Source organism: Salvelinus namaycush, unplaced genomic scaffold, assembly GCF_016432855.1.
Source record: "Salvelinus namaycush isolate Seneca unplaced genomic scaffold, SaNama_1.0 Scaffold696, whole genome shotgun sequence".
Classification (NCBI taxonomy): domain Eukaryota; kingdom Metazoa; phylum Chordata; class Actinopteri; order Salmoniformes; family Salmonidae; genus Salvelinus; species Salvelinus namaycush.
This window is the reverse complement of record NW_024061415.1, coordinates 20,238-42,302: the sequence shown is the minus strand read 5'-3', so window position 1 is coordinate 42,302 and position 22,065 is coordinate 20,238. Positions and strand designations below refer to the sequence as shown.

At 45.4% G+C, this 22,065-nt stretch overlaps 1 protein-coding gene across 2 annotated transcripts in view; it reads right to left on the bottom strand.

Moving 5' to 3' along the window:
- Positions 1-1,902: 1,902 nt before the first annotated feature.
- Positions 1,903-22,065, bottom strand: part of LOC120042471 (protein kinase C beta type) — a 40,047-nt gene continuing 19,884 nt past the window's right edge. Inside the window, exons 8-13 of one of the 2 annotated variants that reach the window (XR_005476113.1) lie at positions 16,460-16,598; positions 14,555-14,635; positions 14,294-14,401; positions 14,086-14,226; positions 4,190-6,055; positions 1,903-4,147 (exon numbers count right to left, since the gene is read on the bottom strand). Coding sequence is in view for 1 of the 2 variants with exons in the window: in XM_038987302.1 (XP_038843230.1) it covers positions 5,906-6,055; positions 14,086-14,226; positions 14,294-14,401; positions 14,555-14,635; positions 16,460-16,598 (619 nt within the window). In the remaining variant the exon portion in view is untranslated. Of the gene's footprint in view, positions 6,056-14,085; positions 14,227-14,293; positions 14,402-14,554; positions 14,636-16,459; positions 16,599-22,065 lie in introns of both variants that reach the window. The other variant, XM_038987302.1, reaches the window with a different exon arrangement.

Here is a 22,065-nt window from a genome sequence, read left to right as displayed (position 1 = left end):
TACAGACTGGCAGAGGGACAGACCGTTACAGACTGGCAGAGAGACAGACCGTTACAGACTGGCAGACCGTTACAGACTGGCAGAGAGACAGTCCGTTACAGACTGGCAGAGAGACAGACCGTTACAGACTGGCAGAGAGACAGACCGTTACAGACTGGCAGAGAGACAGACTGTTACATACTGGCAGAGAGACAGACTGTTACATACTGGCAGAGAGACAGACTGTTACATACTGGCAGAGAGATAGACCGTTACAGACTGGCAGAGAGATAGACCGTTACAGACTGGCAGAGACAGACCGTTACAGACTGGCAGAGAGACAGACCGTTACATACTGGCAGAGAGACAGACTGTTACATACTGGCAGAGGGACAGACAGTTACAGACTGGCAGAGAGACAGACCGTTACAGACTGGCAGAGACAGACCGTTACAGACTGGCAGAGAGACAGACTGTTACATACTGGCAGAGAGAGGGTGTTACGGACCGGCAGAGTGAGAGAGCTATAGAAGGACATACAGAAAGCCTCAGGAAGAGAGGAACGGAGAGAGGAGAGACAGACCGTTACAGACTGGCAGAGACAGGGTTTTACAGACTGCCAGAGAGACAGACTGTTACATACTGGCAGAGACAGGATGTTACAGACCAGCAGAGTGAGAGAGCTATAGAAGGACATACAGAAAGCCTCAGGAAGAGAGGAACGGAGAGAAGAGAGATAGTTTCCAGGAACACTCGTTTATTTCCTACCTTCTGCTCTCCATCTCCATCTCTCCTCTCGGCCCCTCAGCCCCAGGGGGCCCTGCCCACCCAGCAGCCCCATATCCAGCGGACCGGCCGGGGAAAAGGTCCAAACTCTAGCCCCTGGTCTCCTGGGACCTGCTGGGGTTTACACACCAGCTGCTGAGGGTGATGTCATCACACCCCTATGGACAGCCAGGGACGAGTACACTGAGTCTGCTTCTCAAGGGGTTTCTATGTGGACTAGGAGACAGTCTGCTCCTCAAGGGGTTTCTATGTGGACTAGTAGACAGTCTGCTCCTCAAGGGGTTTCTATGTGGACTAGTAGACAGTCTGCTTCTCAAGGGGTTTCTATGTGGACTAGTAGACAGAGTTTGCTTCTCAAGGGGTTTCTATGTGGACTAGTAGACAGTCTGCTCCTCAAGGGGTTTCTATGTGGACTAGGAGACTGAATCTGCTTCTCAAGGGGTTTCTATGTGGAGTAGTAGACTGAATCTGCTCCTCAAGGGGTTTCTATGTGGAGTAGTAGACTGAATCTGCTCCTCAATGGGTTTCTATGTGGACTAGTAGACAGTCTGCTCCTCAAGGGGTTTCTATGTGGACTAGTAGACTGAATCTGCTCCTCAAGGGGTTTCTATGTGGACTAGGAGACTGAATCTGCTTCTCAAGGGGTTTCTATGTGGAGTAGTAGACTGAATCTGCTCCTCAATGGGTTTCTATGTGGAGTAGTAGACTGAATCTGCTCCTCAATGGGTTTCTATGTGGACTAGTACACGGTCTGCTTCTCAAGGGGTTTCTATGTGGACTAGGAGACTGAATCTGCTTCTCAATGGGTTTCTATGTGGACTAGTACACGGTCTGCTCCTCAAGGGGTTTCTATGTGGACTAGTACACAGTCTGCTCCTCAAGGGGTTTCTATGTGGAGTAGTAGACTGAATCTGCTCCTCAAGGGGTTTCTATGTGGACTAGTACACGGTCTGCTTCTCAAGGGGTTTCTATGTAGACTAGGATATGGTCTGGTCTGCTTCTCAATTAAGGTGTGTGTGTGTGTGTCTGTGTGTCTGTGTCTGTGTCTGTGTCTGTGTCTGTGTCTGTGTCTGTGTTTGTGTTTGTGTTTGTGTGTGTGTGTGTGTGTGTGTAATGAGACAGATAGCAGTACGCTGGTTGAGACGTTAGGCACCAGGAGGTGAGTTGAGTTATATTATATTATCCAATCAGAAGACAGATTTACACTTACACAAGATCAACGACACACCCCCTCTCCCTACATCGTTACACATCTCTGTAAGTTTCCTGTAAGACAGTAGACACTTGAGTTAACTCCCCAAGATCAGATAAGGCCTATAGCCTTTAGCTCAGCGGACACACAAAACAAGATCAGATGAGGCCTATAGCCTTTAGCTCAGCGGACACACAAAACAAGATTCAGCCATCATCATCCTCATTATCAACATCATCATCATCCTCATTACCATCCTCATGATCATCATCATTATCATCCTCATCATTATCAACATCATCCTCATTACCATCCTCATTATCATCATCATTATCATTATCATTATCATCAACATCCTCATTATCCTCATTTACCATCCTCATTCTCATTGTTATCATCCTCATCATCATTGTAATCCTCCTCATCATACCCAGTCACTCTTGACACAAGAAAAGAAATGTTCCAGTATTTTCCAGGTTTGACACATTTAACTGGTAATATAATCAGATCTCTCTTTAAACAGTTACAGAACACCGCCCACCCCCCCGGTACTAATAACCAGTTAACTAACCTAGTACTAACTAACCCCCCTGGTTAACTAACCAAGTACTAACTAACTAACCCCCTAGTTAACTAAACTAGTACTAACTAACACCATGGTTAACTAAACCAGTACTAACTAACTCCCCTGGTTAAGTATCAACTATAACATCCCTGTTTGGCAGTGGTCAGATAATGCAGTGCACTACTTTCTACTGGGCCAGGGACCTGATCGATAACAGGTCACTATAGAGGGAATGGGCCCTCTCTGGTCAATAGCAGGTCACTATAGAGGGAATGGGCCCTCTCTGGTCAATAGCAGGTCACTATAGAGGGAATGGGCCCTCTCTGGTCAATAGCAGGTCACTATAGAGGGAATGGGCCCTCTCTGGTCAATAGCAGGTCACTATAGAGGGAATGGGCCCTCTCTGGTCAATAGCAGGTCACTATAGAGGGAATGGGCCCTCTCTGGTCAATAGCAGGTCTCTATAGAGGGAATGGGCCAGGGACCTGATCGATAACAGGTCACTATAGAAGGAATGGGCCCTCTCTGGTCAATAGCAGGTCTCTATAGAGGGAATGGGCCAGGGACCTGATCGATAACAGGTCACTATGGAGGGAATGGGCCCTCTCTGGTCAATAGCAGGTCTCTATAGAGGGAATGGGCCAGGGACCTGATCGATAACAGGTCACTATGGAGGGAATGGGCCCTCTCTGGTCAATAGCAGGTCTCTATAGAGGGAATGGGCCAGGGACCTGATCGATAACAGGTCACTATAGAGGGAATGGGCCCTCTCTGGTCAATAGCAGGTCACTATAGAGGGAATGGGCCCTCTCTGGTCAATAGCAGGTCACTATAGAGGGAATGGGCCCTCTCTGGTCAATAGCAGGTCACTATAGAGGGAATGGGCCCTCTCTGGTCAATAGCAGGTCACCATAGAGGGAATGGGCCCTCTCTGGTCAATAGCAGGTCACTATAGAGGGAATGGGCCCTCTCTGGTCAATAGCAGGTCTCTATAGAGGGAATGGGTCAGGGACCTGATCGATAACAGGTCACTATAGAAGGAATGGGCCCTCTCTGGTCAATAGCAGGTCTCTATAGAGGGAATGGGCCAGGGACCTGATCGATAACAGGTCACTATGGAGGGAATGGGCCCTCTCTGGTCAATAGCAGGTCTCTATAGAGGGAATGGGCCAGGGACCTGATCGATAACAGGTCACTATAGAGGGAATGGGCCCTCTCTGGTCAATAGCAGGTCTCTATAGAGGGAATGGGCCAGGGACCTGATCGATAACAGGTCACTATGGAGGGAATGGGCCCTCTCTGGTCAATAGCAGGTCACTATAGAGGGAATGGGCCAGGGACCTGATCGATAACAGGTCACTATGGAGGGAATGGGCCCTCTCTGGTCAATAGCAGGTCTCTATAGAGGGAATGGGCCCTCTCTGGTCAATAGCAGGTCACTATAGAGGGAATGGGCCCTCTCTGGTCAATAGCAGGTCACTATAGAGGGAATGGGCCCTCTCTGGTCAATAGCAGGTCACTATAGAGGGAATGGGCCCTCTCTGGTCAATAGCAGGTCACTATAGAGGGAATGGGCCAGGGACCTGATCGATAACAGGTCACTATAGAGGGAATGGGCCAGGGACCTGGTCGATAACAGGTCACTATAGAGGGAATGGGCCAGGGACCTGATCGATAACAGGTCACTATGGAGGGAATGGGCCCTCTCTGGTCAATAACAGGTCACTATAGAGGGAATGGGCCAGGGACCTGATCGATAACAGGTCACTATAGAGGGAATGGGCCAGGGACCTGATCGATAACAGGTCACTATAGAGGGAATGGGCCAGGGACCTGATCGATAACAGGTCACTATGGAGGGAATGGGCCCTCTCTGGTCAATAGCAGGTCACTATAGAGGGAATGGCCCAGGGACCTGACCGATAACAGGTCACTATAGAGGGAATGGGCCCTCTCTGGTCAATAGCAGGTCACTATAGAGGGAATGGGCCCTCTCTGGTCAATAGCAGGTCACTATAGAGGGAATGGGCCCTCTCTGGTCAATAGCAGGTCACTATAGAGGGAATGGGCCCTCTCTGGTCAATAGCAGGTCACTATAGAGGGAATGGGCCCTGGTCTCAGAGCGATATCTAGAGATGGGTGGTTGGACCGGGTTGACAGACTACTGGAGATGAACCCTGGTGTGTCTGTGTGTTTCCAGTTGCAGTGACTGCTATTCTGAGGTGTGGTTATTGGGCTCTGTGGCACAAAATGGCTGCAGTGTGTCTGTGCGTTTCCAGTTGCAGTGAATACTATTCTGAGGTGTGGTTGTTGGGCTCTGTGGCACAAAATGGCTGCAGTGTGTCTCCCTGGTAACGGAGGACACTGGACCCTGAACTCTGACCCTGCTTTGGCACAGTTTTACAGTAACGTAACATGGTGTGTGAGGTGGTGGTGGTGACAGTACCAAGGAGGCTACGTATATTCAGCCTCCCTCCCTGTAATAACATGATGCTAACATGCTAACATGCTAACACGTCATAACAATTCTGACAGTAAATCCCTAATCAATACAAAAACAATACCCTGATTGATCATTAATAGTAGAAAGTCGATCAGTTCGATCAGTCGGTCAATATTGGTCCCAGAACAGTGGGAGGTCATTTGATTGGTTGATGGTGGAATGTAACTGATTGATTTTATTATCGATGAGTTAAAATCGATTGGATTCAGCATTTATAGGATTTCATAGACACATTGGGTCCTTCTGTTCTGTTGAGTAGAAGTTGTCTTTAACCGCTGATCAGAGGTCAGATCTCCATAATGGTTCAGACTGGGGCATTGGGGGGAATCTGATCCTAGATCTGTGTTTAGGTTAGGGTTTGAACAGTAGATATGGGTAGTAGGGACTAGGCTATGTCCCAATTCTCTCCCCTTCTCTCCCAAAGTATGCACTTGTTCACTTGAAAGGAAATTAGTGGTAAAATGGAAGCTCTACTCCAGCTTTACACCATTACAATGTTTTTACATTTGTGTTTATTTAAAAAAAATGTATTTAACCTTCATTTGACTAGGCAAGTCAGTTAAGAACAAATTCTTATTTATAATGACGGTCAAACCCCCGGCCAAAACTGGACGACACTGGGCCAATCGTGCCCCGCCCTATTAGGACTCCCGATCATGTGATACAGCCTGGATTTGAACCAGGGTCTGTAGTGACGCTTCTTGAACTGAGATGCAGTGCCTTAGACCGCCGCGCCACTCGGGAGTAGTGGACAAGTGCACGCTCAAGAGGGAGGAGAGGTGATTGGGACACACCCTTGGTCCTAAACCATATCCTGGTAATGAAATGAGATCTGGAAGAAGGGGGCAGGATCATGGAGCTAATGCAGCGCTGTGATTGGTCAGTCCATGTCGGGGTACTCTGGGTTAACAAATGAGAATCCCTGGAACTCTTCCTGGTCCAGGTTCATGATGACCTCCTGGTCAGGGGGGGTCAAGACGGGGGGGTGGCGTGTAAAGAAACGGTCAAAGTTCTCTGCGTCGCGACCACACTGTGGAGGAGGGAGAGAGAAGAGGGATGGATGGATGAAATAAAAACACAGAAAGTAGAGGAGAAACAGAAGATAAATATAATGGAGATGGACAGAGAGTCATCCGGTCCTCATCCACAACATAATATAATGAAGGAGATGGATGGAGAGTCATCCGGTCCTCATCCACAACATAATATAAATATAATGTAGATGGATGGAGAGTCATCCATTCCTCATCCACAACATAATATAAATATAATGTAGATGGATGGAGAGTCATCCAGTCCTCATCCACAACATAATATAAATATAATGTAGATGGATGGAGAGTCATCCAGTCCTCATCCACAACAGAATATAAATATAATGTAGATGGATGGAGAGTCATCCAGTCCTCATCCACAACATAATATAAATATAATGAAGTAGATGGAGAGTCATCCAGTCCTCATCCACAACATAATATAAATATAATGAAGGAGATGGAGAGTCATCCAGTCCTCATCCAGAACATAATATAATGAAGTAGATGGATGGAGAGTCATCCAGTCCTCATCCACAACAGAAGATAAATATAATGAAGATGGATGGAGAGTCATCCAGTCCTCATCCACAACAGAAGATAAATATAATGAAGATGGATGGAGAGTCATCCAGTCCTCATCCACAACAGAAGATAAATATAATGAAGATGGATGGAGAGTCATCCAGTCCTCATCCACAACATAATATAAATATAATGAAGTAGATGGATGGAGAGTCATCCAGTCCTCATCCACAACAGAATATAAATATAATGTAGTAGATGGATGGAGAGTCATCCAGTCCTCATCCACAACATAATATAAATATAATGAAGTAGACGGAGAGTCATCCGGTCCTCATCCACAACATAATATAAATACAATGAAGTAGATGGACGGAGAGTCATCCATTCCTCATCCACAACATAATAAATATAATGAAGTAGATGGACGGAGAGTCATCCATTCCTCATCCACAACATAATATAAATATAATGTAGTAGATGGATGGAGAGTCATTCAGTCCTCATCCACAACAGAATAAAAATATAATGTAGATGGATGGAGAGTCATCCGGTCCTCATCCACAACATAATATAAATATAATGAAGTAGACGGAGAGTCATCCGGTCCTCATCCACAACATAATATAAATATAATGTAGTAGATGGATGGAGAGTCATCCAGTCCTCATCCACAACAGAATATAAATATAATGTAGATGGATGGAGAGTCATCCAGTCCTCATCCACAACAGAATATAAATATAATGTAGATGGATGGAGAGTCATCCAGTCCTCATCCACAACAGAAGATAAATATAATGTAGATGGATGGAGAGTCATCCAGTCCTCATCCACAACAGAAGATAAATATAATGTAGATGGATGGAGAGTCATCCGGTCCTCATCCACAACAGAAGATAAATATACTTTTTTTCCACCAGTGTGGTGCTGATTCATTTCATACCAACTTAACACGACTCTGAAGGAAATAAATGAATAACAGAAACTCAAGGGGTAAAAGCTGGTCATTGGATGAATGGACTAGTGACGTAAGAATGAGAATATTGGATTGGATAATAAAATCAGCCAACCAATCACAATTCGGACCGGACATCATCCTTGGACTTTCATTGGTTCAAATGAGTCAATGAAGCCTCACCATCCTGTGACCTAGCGACAACGCAAACCAGTGGGTTCAATTATGCTGAGCCGTGGGACACCGGGCTGAGGGACACCGGGCTGAGGGACACCGGGCTGAGGGACACCGGGCTGAGGGACACTGGGCTGTGGGACACCGGGCTGTGGGACACTGGGCTGAGGCCTGTGATGTGAACGGGCGGTGAGGGAGGAGCAGCCTTCTCTAACAGAACAGTAATTATGCTGAGCTGTGGGACACCGGGCTGAGGCCTGTGATGTGACCGGGCGGTGAGGGAGGAGCAGACTTCTCTAACAGAACAGTAATTATGCTGAGCTGTGGGACACCGGGCTGAGGGACACCGGGCTGAGGGACACTGGGCTGTGGGACACCGGGCTGAGGCCTGTGAACGGGCGGTGAGGGAGGAGCAGCCTTCTCTAACAGAACAGTAATTATGCTAAGCTGTGGGACACCGGGCTGAGGCCTGTGAACGGGCGGTGAGGGAGGAGCAGCCTTCTCTAACAGAACAGTAATTATGCTGAGCTGTGGGACACCGGGCTGAGGCCTGTGATGTGACCGGGCGGTGAGGGAGGAGCAGCCTTCTCTAACAGAACAGTAATTATGCTGAGCTGTGGGACACCGGGCTGAGGCCTGTGATGTGACCGTGCGGTGAGGGAGGAGCAGCCTTCTCTAACAGAACAGTAATTATGCTGAGCTGTGGGACACCGGGCTGAGGCCTGTGATGTGACCGGGCGGTGAGGGAGGAGCAGCCTTCTCTAACAGAACAGTAATTATGCTGAGCTGTGGGACACCGGGCTGAGGCCTGTGATGTGACCGGGCGGTGAGGGAGGAGCAGCCTTCTCTAACAGAACAGTAATCTGCCCGGTCATGTTGTCAACAAGGCATCATGGTACATCGACCAGAAACATACAACACCACTTTTCCATCAAATATGTTTTAATTTTCAAACTAGTTTTCATCAGGAAGGCACATAAAGCGTTTTAATTAAAAAACTATCACTTTTTCAAAACACACAATCCTCCTCTTCACTCCACGTGTTTAATTTAGTCACTTTTGTTTGGAGACTTCTTCACCCTGGGCTTTGAACGGGGAACCTGGTTCACACCCAGGAAGCAGCCCGGTTCCTAAACTATTGCAATTAACGTTGACCCGGTGCAAAACACGCCTACCCTGGAGCAGATTTTCTAAAAACTTTTATTTATTTAACAAGGCAAGTCAGTTAAGAACAAATTTTTATTTACAATGACGGCCTAGGAACAGTGGGTTAACTGCCTTGTTCAGGGGCAGAACAACAGATTTTTACCTTGTCAGCTCGGGGATTCGATCTAGCAACCTTTCGGTTACAAGTTCAACGCTCTAACCACTAGGCTACCTGCCTAGTGGAATCCCCTCAATGAGACACCTACCCTGGAGCCTGGGTCAGATTAATGGAACCCCCTCAATGAGACGCCTACCCTGGAGCCTGGGTCAGATTAATGGAATCCCCTCAATGAGACGCCTACCCTGGAGCCTGGGTCAGATTACGTAATGGAATCCCCTCAATGAGACGCCTACCCTGGAGCCTGGGTCAGATTAATGGAATCCTCTCAATGAGACGCCTACCCTGGAGCCTGGGTCAGATTAATGGAATCCCCTCAATGAGACACCTACCCTGGAGCCTGGGTCAGATTAATGGAATCCCCTCAATGAGACGCCTACCCTGGAGCCTGGGTCAGATTAATGGAATCCCCTCAATGAGATGCCTACCCTGGAGCCTGGGTCAGATTAATGGAACCCCCTCAATGAGACGCCTACCCTGGAGCCTGGGTCAGATTAATGGAATCCCCTCAATGAGACACCTACCCTGGGTCAGATTAATGGAATCCCCTCAATGAGACACCTACCCTGGAGCCTGGGTCAGATTAATGGAATCCCCTCAATGAGACGCCTACCCTGGAGCCTGGGTCAGATTAATGGAATCCCCTCAATGAGACGCCTACCCTGGAGCCTGGGTCAGATTAATGGAATCCCCTCAATGAGACGCCTACCCTGGAGCCTGGGTCAGATTAATGGAATCCCCTCAATGAGACGCCTACCCTGGAGCCTGGGTCAGATTAATGGAATCCCCTCAATGAGACGCCTACCCTGGAGCCTGGGTCAGATTAATGGAATCCCCTCAATGAGACGCCTACCCTGGAGCCTGGGTCAGATGAATGGAATCCCCTCAATGAGACACCTACCCTGGAGCCTGGATCAGATTAACTTCTTGCCACTATAGGGGGTGCTGTTTCGCATTAGCATAATTTGCTCTCCAGATTAAACTGCCTAGTACTCAATTCTTGCTCGTACAATATGCATATTATTGTTATTATTGGATAGAAAACACTCTCTAGTTTCTATAGCCGTTTGAATTATGTCTCTGAGTGAAACAGAACTCATTCTACAGCACTTTTCCTCCCAGTGAGTGAGATTTCAGAAATCTTGGCCTCTGGTTCCAGGTCAGTTTTAAAGTCCCTGTAAATCCTATGAGGATACAAACACTGCCCATGCCTTCCTCTAGATGTCAGTAAGTGGTGACAATTTGAATGGAGTCGATTGCGCAATCAGGGCCTGTATAAAACGCCAAAGACCGGATGTACCGTTCTTTTGCTCCCTGCGCCTGACGCACGATGGACGTTGGACCCGCTCTCTTTCCAAGCTGTTGTTTAGCCAGTAATATATCGCCGGTCATGTTTTTACTCGTTATAGGTGTTAAAAACATCATAAGGTAGTTAATTTAAACCGTTTTATAGCAATTTATATCCGTTTAGTGCGATTTTGAGGCATTTCTATGTGATGCTCTTTGAAGCGCCGGGCACGTTTCGGGGTCCCGGTCGAACGTTAGTGGGCATTTCGACGTACAGAGGACATCTTTCGACCAAAAGAAGATTAGACCCAAGAAAGGATACATTGCCCAAGATTCTGATGGAAGATCACCTCATAGTAAGAAATATTTAAGAAGATAAATCGTTGTTCTGTCGAAAAATTTTAAACGCATATTCCGCCATTTTGTTTGGTATAGCTTCGCTTGGCGAACCCTGTATTGCACAGTAAGGATAATTTTAGAAATGTAATTCAGCGATTGCATTAAGAACTAATTTGTCTTTCGATAGCTGTCCAACTTATATTTTTTTAGTCAAGTTTATGAATAGTTATCCATGAGACAAGATCACTGTGAAAGATGGCGCCCGACATTTTCAGGCTAGTTTTGCTAGTATTGTCATTGTATAACCACGTTTTTTTGTGGCTAAATATGCACATTTTCGAACAAACTCTATATGTATGTTGTAATATGATGTTACAGGAGTGTCATCGGAAGAATTCTGAGAAGGTTAGTGAAAAAATTAATATATTTTGGCGATGATAACGATATCGCTCTCTTTGGCTTGAATCAATGCTCGGGTAACGTTTGCATATGTGGTATGCTAATATAACGATTTATTGTGTTTTCGCTGTAAAACACTTAGAAAATCTGAAATATTGTCTGAATTCACAAGATCTGTGTCTTTCCATTGCTGTGAGCTGTGTATTTTTAAGAAATGTTTTATGATTAGTAATTAGGTAATACACGTTGCTCTCTGTATTTATTCTAGTCGAGTTGTGATGGTGGGTGCAATTGTAAACTATGATTTATACCTGAAATATGCACATTTTTCTAACAAAACCTATCCTATACAATAAATATGTTATCAGACTGTCATCTGATGAGGTTTTTTCTTGGTTAGTGGCTATCAATATCTTTATTTGGCCGAATTGGTGATAGCACCTGATGGAGTAAGAAACTGATGGAGTTAGAAAAGTGGTGTCTTTTGCTAACGGGGTTAGCTAATAGATTTACATATTTTGTCTTCCCTGTAAAACATTTTAAAAATCTGAAATGGTGGCTTTATTCACAAGATCTGTATCTTTCATTTGGTGTCTTGGACTTGTGATTTAATGATATTTAGATGCTACTATTTAATTGTGACGCTATGCTAGCGATGCTAATCAGTGTGGGGGGGGTGGGGGGTGATCCCGGATCCGGGGTTGAGGTTCGGTAAAGGTTAATGGAATCCCCTCAATGAGACATTGGCATCTGTTGGCTCAGACTAATGGCGGATGATATTTGAGGTTTGTGGGCAGGGCTTGGGGGATGAATGAACCAATTGCTGTTTGACTTGCCTTTGACTTTTTCCCACATTTTGTTGTTGTTACAAAGTGGATTCAAATGGATTTAATTGTCATTGTTTTAATCAACAATCTACACAAAATACTCTGGAATGTCAAATTGGAAGAAAAATTGTAACATTTGTAAAAAAACAAAACAAACAAAAAAAAAATATATTTCTTGATTAGGTAAGTAATGAGTCAATACATGTTAGAATCACCTTTGACAGCGATTAGAGCTGTGAGTCTTTCTTGGTAAGTCTCTAAGAGCTTTGCACACCTGGATTGTGCAACACTTGCACATTAAACTTTAAAAAATGATCCAAGCACTGTCAAGTTGGTTGCTGATCATTGCTAGACAGACATGGTCAAGTCTTGCCATAGATTTCCAAGCCAATTTAAGCCAAAACTGTAACTAGGCCACTCAGGGACATTCAATGTCATCTTGGTAAGCTCCTCCAGTTTAGATTTGGCCTTGTGGTTTAGGTTATTGTCCTGCTGAAAGGTGAATTTGTCTCCCAGTGTCTGTTGGAAAGCAGACTGAACCAGGTTTTCCTCTAGGATTTTGCCTGTGCTTAGCTCTATTCTGTTTCTTTTTATCCTAAAAACCTCCCTAGTCCTTGCCGATGACAAGCATACCCATAACATGATGCAGCCCCCACCATGCTTTAAAATATAAAGAGCGGTACTCAGTGATGTGTTGTGTTGAATATTCTCCAAACATAATGTTTTGTATTCAGGACATGAAGTTAATTTCTTTGCCATTTTTTTTGCAGTTTTACTTTAGTACCTTATTGCAAACAGGATGCATAATTTGGAATATTTTTTATTCTGTACAGCCTTCCTTATTTTCACTCTGTCATTTAGATTTGTATTGTGGAGTAACTACAATGTTGTTGATCCATCCTCAGTTTTCTCCTTTCACAGCCATTAAACTCTGTAGCCGTTTTAAAAAGTCAACATTGGCCTCATGGTGAAATCCCTGAGCAGTTTCCTTCCTCTCCAGCAACTGAGTTAGGAAGGACGCCTGTATCTTTGTAGTGACTGGGTGTATTGATACACCATCCAAAGTGTAATTAATAACTTCACCATGCTCAAAGGGATATTCAATGTCTGCTTTTTTACATTTTTACCCATCTACCAATAGATGGCCTTCTTTGTGATGCATTGGAAAACCTCCCTGGTCTTTATGTTTGAATCTTTGTTTGAAATTCACTGCTCGACTGAGGGACCTTACAGATAATTGTATGTGTGGTGTACGGAGATGAGGTAGTCATTCAAAAATCATGTTAAACACTGTTATTGCACACAGAGTCCATGCAATTTATTATGTTAAGCACATTTCACTCCTGAACTACTTTAGGCTTGACATAACAAAGGGGTTAAATACTTATTGACTCAAGACATTTCAGGTTCTCATTTTCAAAATGAAATTTTTTTTCTTCTAAAAACATAATTTCACTTTGACATTATGGGGTATTGTGTAAAGGCCAGTGACACAAAATCTCAAATTAATCCAATTTAAATTCAGGCTGTTACAAAACAACATTTGGAAAAAGTACCTGTTTTTACCAGATCTAGTGGATCTAGAATATTCTATAGGTCTACAGCTTAGAGATCTAGTGGAACTATTCTACAGGTTAGAGATCTAGTGGAACTATTCTACAGCTTAGAGATCTAGTGGATCTATTCTACAGCTTAGAGATCTAGTGGATCTATTCTACAGCTTAGAGATCTAGTGGATCTATTCTACAGGTTAGAGATCTAGTGGAACTATTCTACAGGTTAGAGATCTAGTGGATCTATTCTACAGCTTAGAGATCTAGTGGAACTATTCTACAGCTTAGAGATCTAGTGGATCTATTCTACAGGTTAGAGATCTAGTGGAACTATTCTACAGCTTAGAGATCTAGTGGATCTATTCTACAGCTTAGAGATCTAGTGGAACTATTCTACAGCTTAGAGATCTAGTGGATCTATTCTACAGGTTAGAGATCTAGTGGAACTATTCTACAGCTTAGAGATCTAGTGGATCTATTCTACAGCTTAGAGATCTAGTGGAACTATTCTACAGCTTAGAGATCCAGTGAATCTATTCTACAGCTTAGGGTTTGAAGGGGTAGTAGGTAGTTATAATGACGGTATAGAGGGTTATATATATATATATAGGTAGAGATAGGTTATAAAGGTTAGACTCACAGCTTTGGGTTTGAAGGGCGGCTGGACTTCCTTGTTCTCCAGTTTGTCCCAGTCCATGTAACGGAAGAAGGCATGTTCCTTTATATCCCTCTCCCCCTCCGGACCACAGCCCAGACGTTTCCCTGGGTGCTTAGTCATCAACTAGAGACAGGGGTCAGAGGTCAGAGTGTGTGTGTGAGAGTGAGAGAGTGTAAGTGTGTATACTCACCCCTTTGCAGATGGCGACAGCCTCCTTGGACATGGACTTGGGGTAGGAGACGTGGTGCTCCATGATGGACTGAAACAACTCATCCTCATCCTCACCATCGAACGGAGGCTGGGGAGGGACACACAAAGCACCGCTGAGAGGACACGGCTGACATTCTGCACTACGTACTGTAAGACTATGTACCGAGACAAATATCACCACCCACACACAAACACACACACACACACGCACACACACACACACACACACACACACCCCTACCTGTCCAGCCAGCATCTCGTAGAGCAGAACTCCAAAGGCCCACCAGTCCACGGACTTCCCATAGGGCTGGTAAGCTATGATCTGGAGGAGAGGAGAGAGGGATGAGATAGGAGGAGGATAGAGGGATGAGATAGGAGGACAGAGGACTAAGGGCGGAGGAGAGAGGGATGAGATAGGAGGAGGAGAGAGGACTAAGGGGGGAGGCGAGAGGGATGAGATAGGAGGAGGAGAGAGGACTAAGGGGGGAGGAGAGAGCGATGAGATAGGAGGAGGAGAGAGGACTAAGGGGGGAGGCGAGAGCGATGAGATAGGAGGAGGATAGAGGACTAAGGGGGAGGTGAGAGGGATGAGATAGGAGCAGGATAGAGGACTAAGGGGGGAGGAGAGAGGGATGAGATAGGAGGAGGAGAGAGGACTAAGGGGGGAGGAGAGAGGGATGAGATAGGAGGAGGATAGAGGACTAAGGGGGAGGTGAGAGGGATGAGATAGGAGCAGGATAGAGGACTAAGGGGGGAGGAGAGAGGGATGAGATAGGAGGAGGAGAGAGGACTAAGGGGGGAGGAGAGAGGGATGAGATAGGAGGAGGATAGAGGACTAAGGGGGAGGAGAGAGGGATGAGATAGGAGCAGGATAGAGGACTAAGGGGGGAGGAGAGAGGGATGAGATAGGAGGAGGAGAGAGGACTAAGGGGGGAGGAGAGAGGGATGAGATAGGAGGAGGATAGAGGACTAAGGGGGAGGAGAGAGGGATGAGATAGGAGCAGGATAGAGGACTAAGGGGGAGGAGAGAGGGATGAAATATGAGGAGGATAGAGGACTAAGGGGGGAGGAGAGAGGGATGAGATAGGAGGAGGAGAGAGGACTAAGGGGGGAGGCGAGAGCGATGAGATAGGAGGAGGAGAGAGGACTAAGGGGGGAGGCGAGAGGGATGAGATAGGAGGAGGAGAGAGGACTAAGGGGGGAGGAGAGAGGGATGAGATAGGAGGAGGATAGAGGACTAAGGGGGGAGGAGAGAGGGATGAGATAGGAGGATGATAGAGGACTAAGGGGGGAGGAGAGAGGGATGAGATAGGAGGAGGACAGAGGACTAAGGGGGGAGGAGAGAGGGATGAGATAGGAGGAGGAGAGAGGACTAAGGGGGGAGGAGAGAGGGATGAGATAGGAGGATAGAGGACTAAGGGGGGAGGAGAGAGGGATGAGATAGGAGGAGGAGAGAGGACTAAGGGGGAGGCGAGAGGGATGAGATAGGAGGAGGAGAGAGGACTAAGGGGGGAGGAGAGAGGGATGAGATAGGAGGAGGAGAGAGGACTAAGGGGGAGGAGAGAGGGATGAGATATGAGGAGGATAGAGGACTAAGGGGGGGGAGGAGAGAGGGATGAGATAGGAGGAGGAGAGAGGACTAAGGGGGGAGGAGAGAGGGATGAGATAGGAGGAGGAGAGAGGACTTAGGGGGGAGGAGAGAGGGATGAGATAGGAGGAGGAGAGAGGACTAAGGGGGAGGAGAGAGGGATGAGATATGAGGAGGATAGAGGACTAAGGGGGGAGGAGAGAGGGATGAGATAGGAGGAGGAGAGAGGACTAAGGGGGGAGGAGAGAGGGATGAGATAGGAGGAGGACAGAGGACTAAGGGGAGGAGGAGAGAGGGATGAGATAGGAGGAGGACAGAGGACTAAGGGGAGGAGGAGAGAGGGATGAGATAGGAGGAGGACAGAGGACTAAGGGGGGAGGAGAGAGGGATGAGATAGGAGGAGGAGAGAGGACTAAGGGGGAGGAGAGAGGGATGAGATAGGAGCAGGAGAGAGGACTAAGGGGGAGGAGAGAGGGATGAGATAGGAGGAGGATAGAGGACTAAGGGGGGGAGGAGAAAGAAGAGGATAGGGAGCTCAAGAACAGAAGAGACCATTACCTCAGGAGCGATGTAGTCTGGGGTCCCACAGAAGGTCTTGGTGGTGACACCGTCTAACATGTTCTCTTTACACATCCCAAAGTCAGCTATCTTAATGTGTCCCTCTGCATCCAGCATCACGTTGTCCAGCTTCAGATCCCTAGGAGAGACACACACACGTTACACACACACACGTTAAACATACATACACACACGTTAAACATACATACACACACGTTAAACATACACTATATATACAAAAGTATGTGGACACCCTCTTCAAAATGTGTGTATTCGGTTGTTTCAGCCACACCCGTTGCTGACCGGTGTGTAATAATTGAGCACACAGCCTTTCAATCTCCATACATAAACATTGGCAGTAGAATGGCCTTAGTGAAGAGCTCAGTGATGTTGAACGTGGCCCCGTCATAGGATGTCACCTTTCCAATAAGTCATTTCTTCAAATGTCTCCCCTTCTAGAGCTGCCCCTGGTCAACTGTAAGTGCTGTTATTGTGAAGTGGAAACGTCTAGGAGCAACAACGGCTCAGCCTCGAAGTGGTAGGCCACACAAGCTCACAGAACGGGACCGCCGAGTGCTGAAGCAGGAAGCGCATAAAAGTCATCTGTCCTCCGTTTCAACACTCACTACTGAGTTCCAAACTGCCTCTGGAAACAACGTCGGCACAAGAACTGTTCATCAGGAGCTTCGTGAAATGGGTTTCCATGGCTGAGCAGCCGCACACAAGGCTAAGATCACCGTGCGTAATGCAAAAGCGTCGGCCGGAGTGGTGTAAAGCTCGCCGCCATTGAACTCTGCAGCAACGGAAATGCATTCTATGGAGTGATGAATCACGCTTCACAATGTGGCAGTCCGACAGCCGAATCCGACCAGTCAGAACAAACACGCGTTGAGAACAACGCACTGTCTCCATGACAACAGCGTCTGGACATCAGAACAGTGGTTACTAACCCGGATTTGGATGAAGAAGATTTCTACTTCAACGAGTTGGCAGCTCTGGACGTTTAGCCCGGATCAGGCCCTAATCCCCAGGAAGCGGCGGGGAAAGAGAGGCTAGCGAGGCGCCGTCGTGACAAGACTACGTTTGAGAGAATGGAGACCGCGATTTTCCCTCTGTTGGCGAACGTGCAGAACAAACTGGATGAGCTCCGTTCAAGACTATCTTATGTTTCTCGGGAGTCATTGCTGAACAAGGACGTGGATTTATTTATTTCACCTTCATTTAACCAGGTAAGCAAGTTGAGAACAAGTTCTCATTTACAACTGCGACCTGGGCAAGATAAAGCAAAGCAGTGCGACAGAAACAACAACACAGAGTTACACATGGAATAAACAAGCGTACAGTCAATAACACAATAGAAAAAAAAGAAAGTCTCTATACAGTGTGTGTAAATGGCGTGAGGAGGTAAGGCAATAAATAGGCCATAGTAGAAAAGTAATTACAATTTATCAGATTAACACTGGAGTGATAGATGAGCAGATGATGATGAGCAGATGATGGTGTGTAAGTAGTGATACTGGTGTGCAAAAGAGCAGCAAAGTAAATAAAAACAATATGGGGATGAGGTAGGTAGATTGGGTGGGCTATTTACAGATGGACTATGTACAGCTGCAGCGATCGGTTAGCTGCTCAGATAGCTGATGTTTAAAGTTAATGAGGGAAATGTAAGTCTCCAGCTTCAGCGATTTTTGCAATTCGTTCCAGTCACTGGCAGCAGAGAACTGGAAGGAAAGGCAGCCAAAGGAGGTGTTAGCTTTGAGGATGACCAGTGAGATATACCTGCTGGAGCGCGTGCTACGGGTGGGTGTTGTTATCGTGACCAGTGAGCTGAGATAAGGCGGGGCTTTATCTAGCATAGACTTATAGATGACCTGGAGCCAGTGGGTTTGGCAACGAATATGTAGCGAGGGCCAGCCGACTAGAGCATACAGGTCGCAGTGGTGGGTGGTATAAGGCGCTTTGGTAACAAAACGGATTGCACTGTGATAGACTGCATATAATTTGCTGAGTAGAGTGTTGGAAGCTATTTTGTAGATGACATCTTCGAAGTCGAGGATCGGTAGGATAGTCAATTTTACGAGGGTATGTTTGGCGGTGTGAGTGAAGGAGGCCTTGTTGCGAAATAGAAAGGCGATTCTAGATTCGATTTTGGATTGGAGATATTTGATATGAGTCTGGAAGGAGAGTTTACAGTCTAGCCAGACACCTAGGTATTTGGATTGGAGATGTTTGATATGAGTCTGGAAGGAGAGTTTACAGTCTAGCCAGACACCTAGGTATTTGGATTGGAGATGTTTAATATGAGTCTGGAAGGAGAGTTTACAGTCTAGCCAGACACCTAGGTATTTGTAGGATATACAACTCTCTGGTTTTTCTATGCATTGTCAAGACCGGACGGCAGACTCGGGTAAGGTGAGAGGGGGAGGGGTTGCGTCCCTTTGTTAACAACAGCCGGTGTGCAATTTCTAATGTTAAGAAAGAGTATTTGTTTGCCTGAGTTAGAATCCCTGCAGACCATTCTATTTACCGAGAGAGTTTATCTATATTATTCGTAGCTGTCTGTTTACCACCACAAACCGATGCTGGCACTAAGACCGCACTCAATGAGCTGTGAAGCACATTCAGAGGCGGTGCTCCTAGGTCAAACGACAGGGTACTATTATCATTGTCAGATCGTGAAATGTACGTTCAAATACATTTTTACCTGGAGAAATTATTAGATCGCCTGCAATTTTTTTATGCACTAAAAAGATCATTGTGGACCAGATTGACACGGTCTCCCACTATTTATTGTTTCTGCCGGATTCACCCTCTTCAGAGAATCATTCTGCAGGATTCACCCTCTTCAGAGAATCATTCTGCAGGATTCACCCTCTTCAGAGAATCATTCTGCAGGATTCACCCTCTTCAGAGAATCATTCTGCAGGATTCACCCAGTAGCAGCAGTGTTCAAATGAGGAACCAAATGAACGGCTCTTTCACCGATGCAATTTGGTTCCCAATGTTCACAAAAAAAGAGCTGTTCAAAAAGAGCTGTTTGTTCGCGAACGACTCCTCACCAATCAATATATACAGATACAGATACACATATACATATATACAGCCTAATAAGCAACTAATTCTAGAAAAACTGAGGGAAAAAAATTGACATTTCATAAATTACAAATGACAAAAATATTTACTGAAATTGAAAAAGCAAGACCCTACCCCCCATTTTCCTCCAGGTAACCATTATGTAAATGCCATGGATTACAGGCAACATCCGCACTGAGCTAAAGGCTAAAGGCTAGAGGCTAAAGGCTAGAGACTAAAGGCTAGAGACTAGAGGCTAGAGACTAGAGGCTAAAGGCTAGAGACTAAAGGCTAAAGGCTAGAGACTAAAGGCTAGAGACTAGAGACTAAAGGCTAGAGACTAAAGGCTAAAGGCTAGAGACTAGAGGCTAGAGACTAAAGGCTAGATACTAGAGGCTAGAGACTAAAGGCTAGATACTAGAGGCTAAAGGCTAGAGACTAAAGGCTAAAGGCTAGAGACTAAAGGCTAGAGACTAGAGGCTAAAGGCTAGAGACTAAAGGCTAGAGACTAGAGACTAAAGGCTAGAGACTAAAGGCTAGAGACAAAAGACTAGAGACTAAAGACTAAAGGCTAGAGACAAAAGACTAAAGGCTAAAGGCTAGAGACTAGAGGCTAAAGGCTAAAGGCTAGAGACTAAAGGCTAGAGACTAGAGACTAAAGGCTAGAGACTAGAGACTAAAGGCTAGAGACTAGAGACTAAAGGCTAGAGACAAAAGGCTAAAGGCTAGAGACTAAAGGCTAGAGACTAAAGGCTAAAGGCTAGAGACTAGAGACTAAAGGCTAGAGACTAGAGACTAAAGGCTAAAGACTAGAGACTAAAGGCTAGAGGCTAAAGGCTAGAGCTGCCGGTTTCAAGGAGAGGGATATTAATCCTGATAAGAAATCCCACTACGACCTCTGAATCCCGCTACGACCTCTGACGAGCCATCAAACAAGCAAAGCGTCACTACAGGACTACGACGGATCGGTCAGGACTTGCAAACTATTACGGATTAAAAAGGGAAACCTAGCCGCAAGCTGCCCAGTCCTGTGAGGATCCAAAAAGGTCAGACCAGGTTTGCAATGAATAACTTCAACCAGACCCACCTCACCCGCAGAGGGCGGAACTGGTGGGGGTTAACAACTCACGCCCGGGTGTAAATCAAGGAGAGAAGATTCAGGTCTCCCTCTACAATTTCAGCCAAGGAATTTGTACTTTTTTAAAATGTCACCTTTATTTAACCAGGTAGCCAAGTTTTACAATTGCGACCTGGCCAAGATAAAGCAAAGCAGTTCGACACATACAGCAACACAGAGTTATACATGGAGTAAAACAAACATACAGTCAATAATACAGTAGAAAAATAAGTCTATATACAATGTGAGCAAATGTGAGCAAATGAGGTGAGATAAGGGAGGTAAAGGCAAAAAAAGGCCATGGTGGCGAAGTAAATACAATATAGCAAGTAAAACACTGGAATGGTAGATTTGCAGTGGAAGAATGTGCAAAGTAGAAATAGAAATAATGGGGTGCAAAGAAGCAAAATAAATAAATACAGTAGAGGAAGAGGTAGTTGTAGTTGGTAGTTGGTAGAATGTGCTTTGTTTTAAGAATACTTTTCCCGCTAGAACTCTAACACATTCTAAAGCGAATACAGGAACAATATTTCTAACATAGAATGCGGGGAACGGTCAGAAGCCATCTATAGAACACTAATGTCATTTTGGTTGTTATTTTGTGATGTCATTAAAAATGTTCTAAAGGAAATACTGTAACTTGGAAAGTCTAGCCACTTGATGTGTCCATCCTATGTGTTGTGCATGAAATATGAACAATGATGAAAGTGTTTTTGTTAAGAGAGGTCTTTTGTAACAAGCAGCTACATTGTTGTCAGTCCGCTGGGAGCCTGTTTTTAATGTATTTAGTGTGTATGTTTATCCTATTTTACCATTTAGTTAAATAAATAAATACCATTTAGGTAAATAAATAATAAAGCAATTTGTGTAGTACTGAATCACAAGTAAGGCCAGTGGTGGAAAAAGTACTCATACTTGAGTATGAGTTTTACTCATTACGGTCGTACTTGAGTATGAGTTTTACTCATTACGGTCATACTTGAGTATGAGTTTTACTCATTACGGTCGTACTTGAGTATGAGTTTTACTCATTACGGTCGTACTTGAGTATGAGTTTTACTCATTACGGTCGTACTTGAGTATGAGTTTTACTCATTACGGTCGTACTTGAGTATGAGTTTTACTCATTACGGTCGTACTTGAGTATGAGTTTTACTCATTACGGTCGTACTTGAGTATGAGTTTTACTCATTACGGTCGTACTTGAGTATGAGTTTTACTCATTACGGTCGTACTTGAGTATGAGTTTTACTCATTACGGTCGTACTTGAGTATGAGTTTTACTCATTACGGTCATACTTGAGTATGAGTTTTACTCATTACGGTCATACTTGAGTATGAGTTTTACTCATTACGGTCGTACTTGAGTATGAGTTTTACTCATTACGGTTGTACTTGAGTAAAAGTAAAGATACCT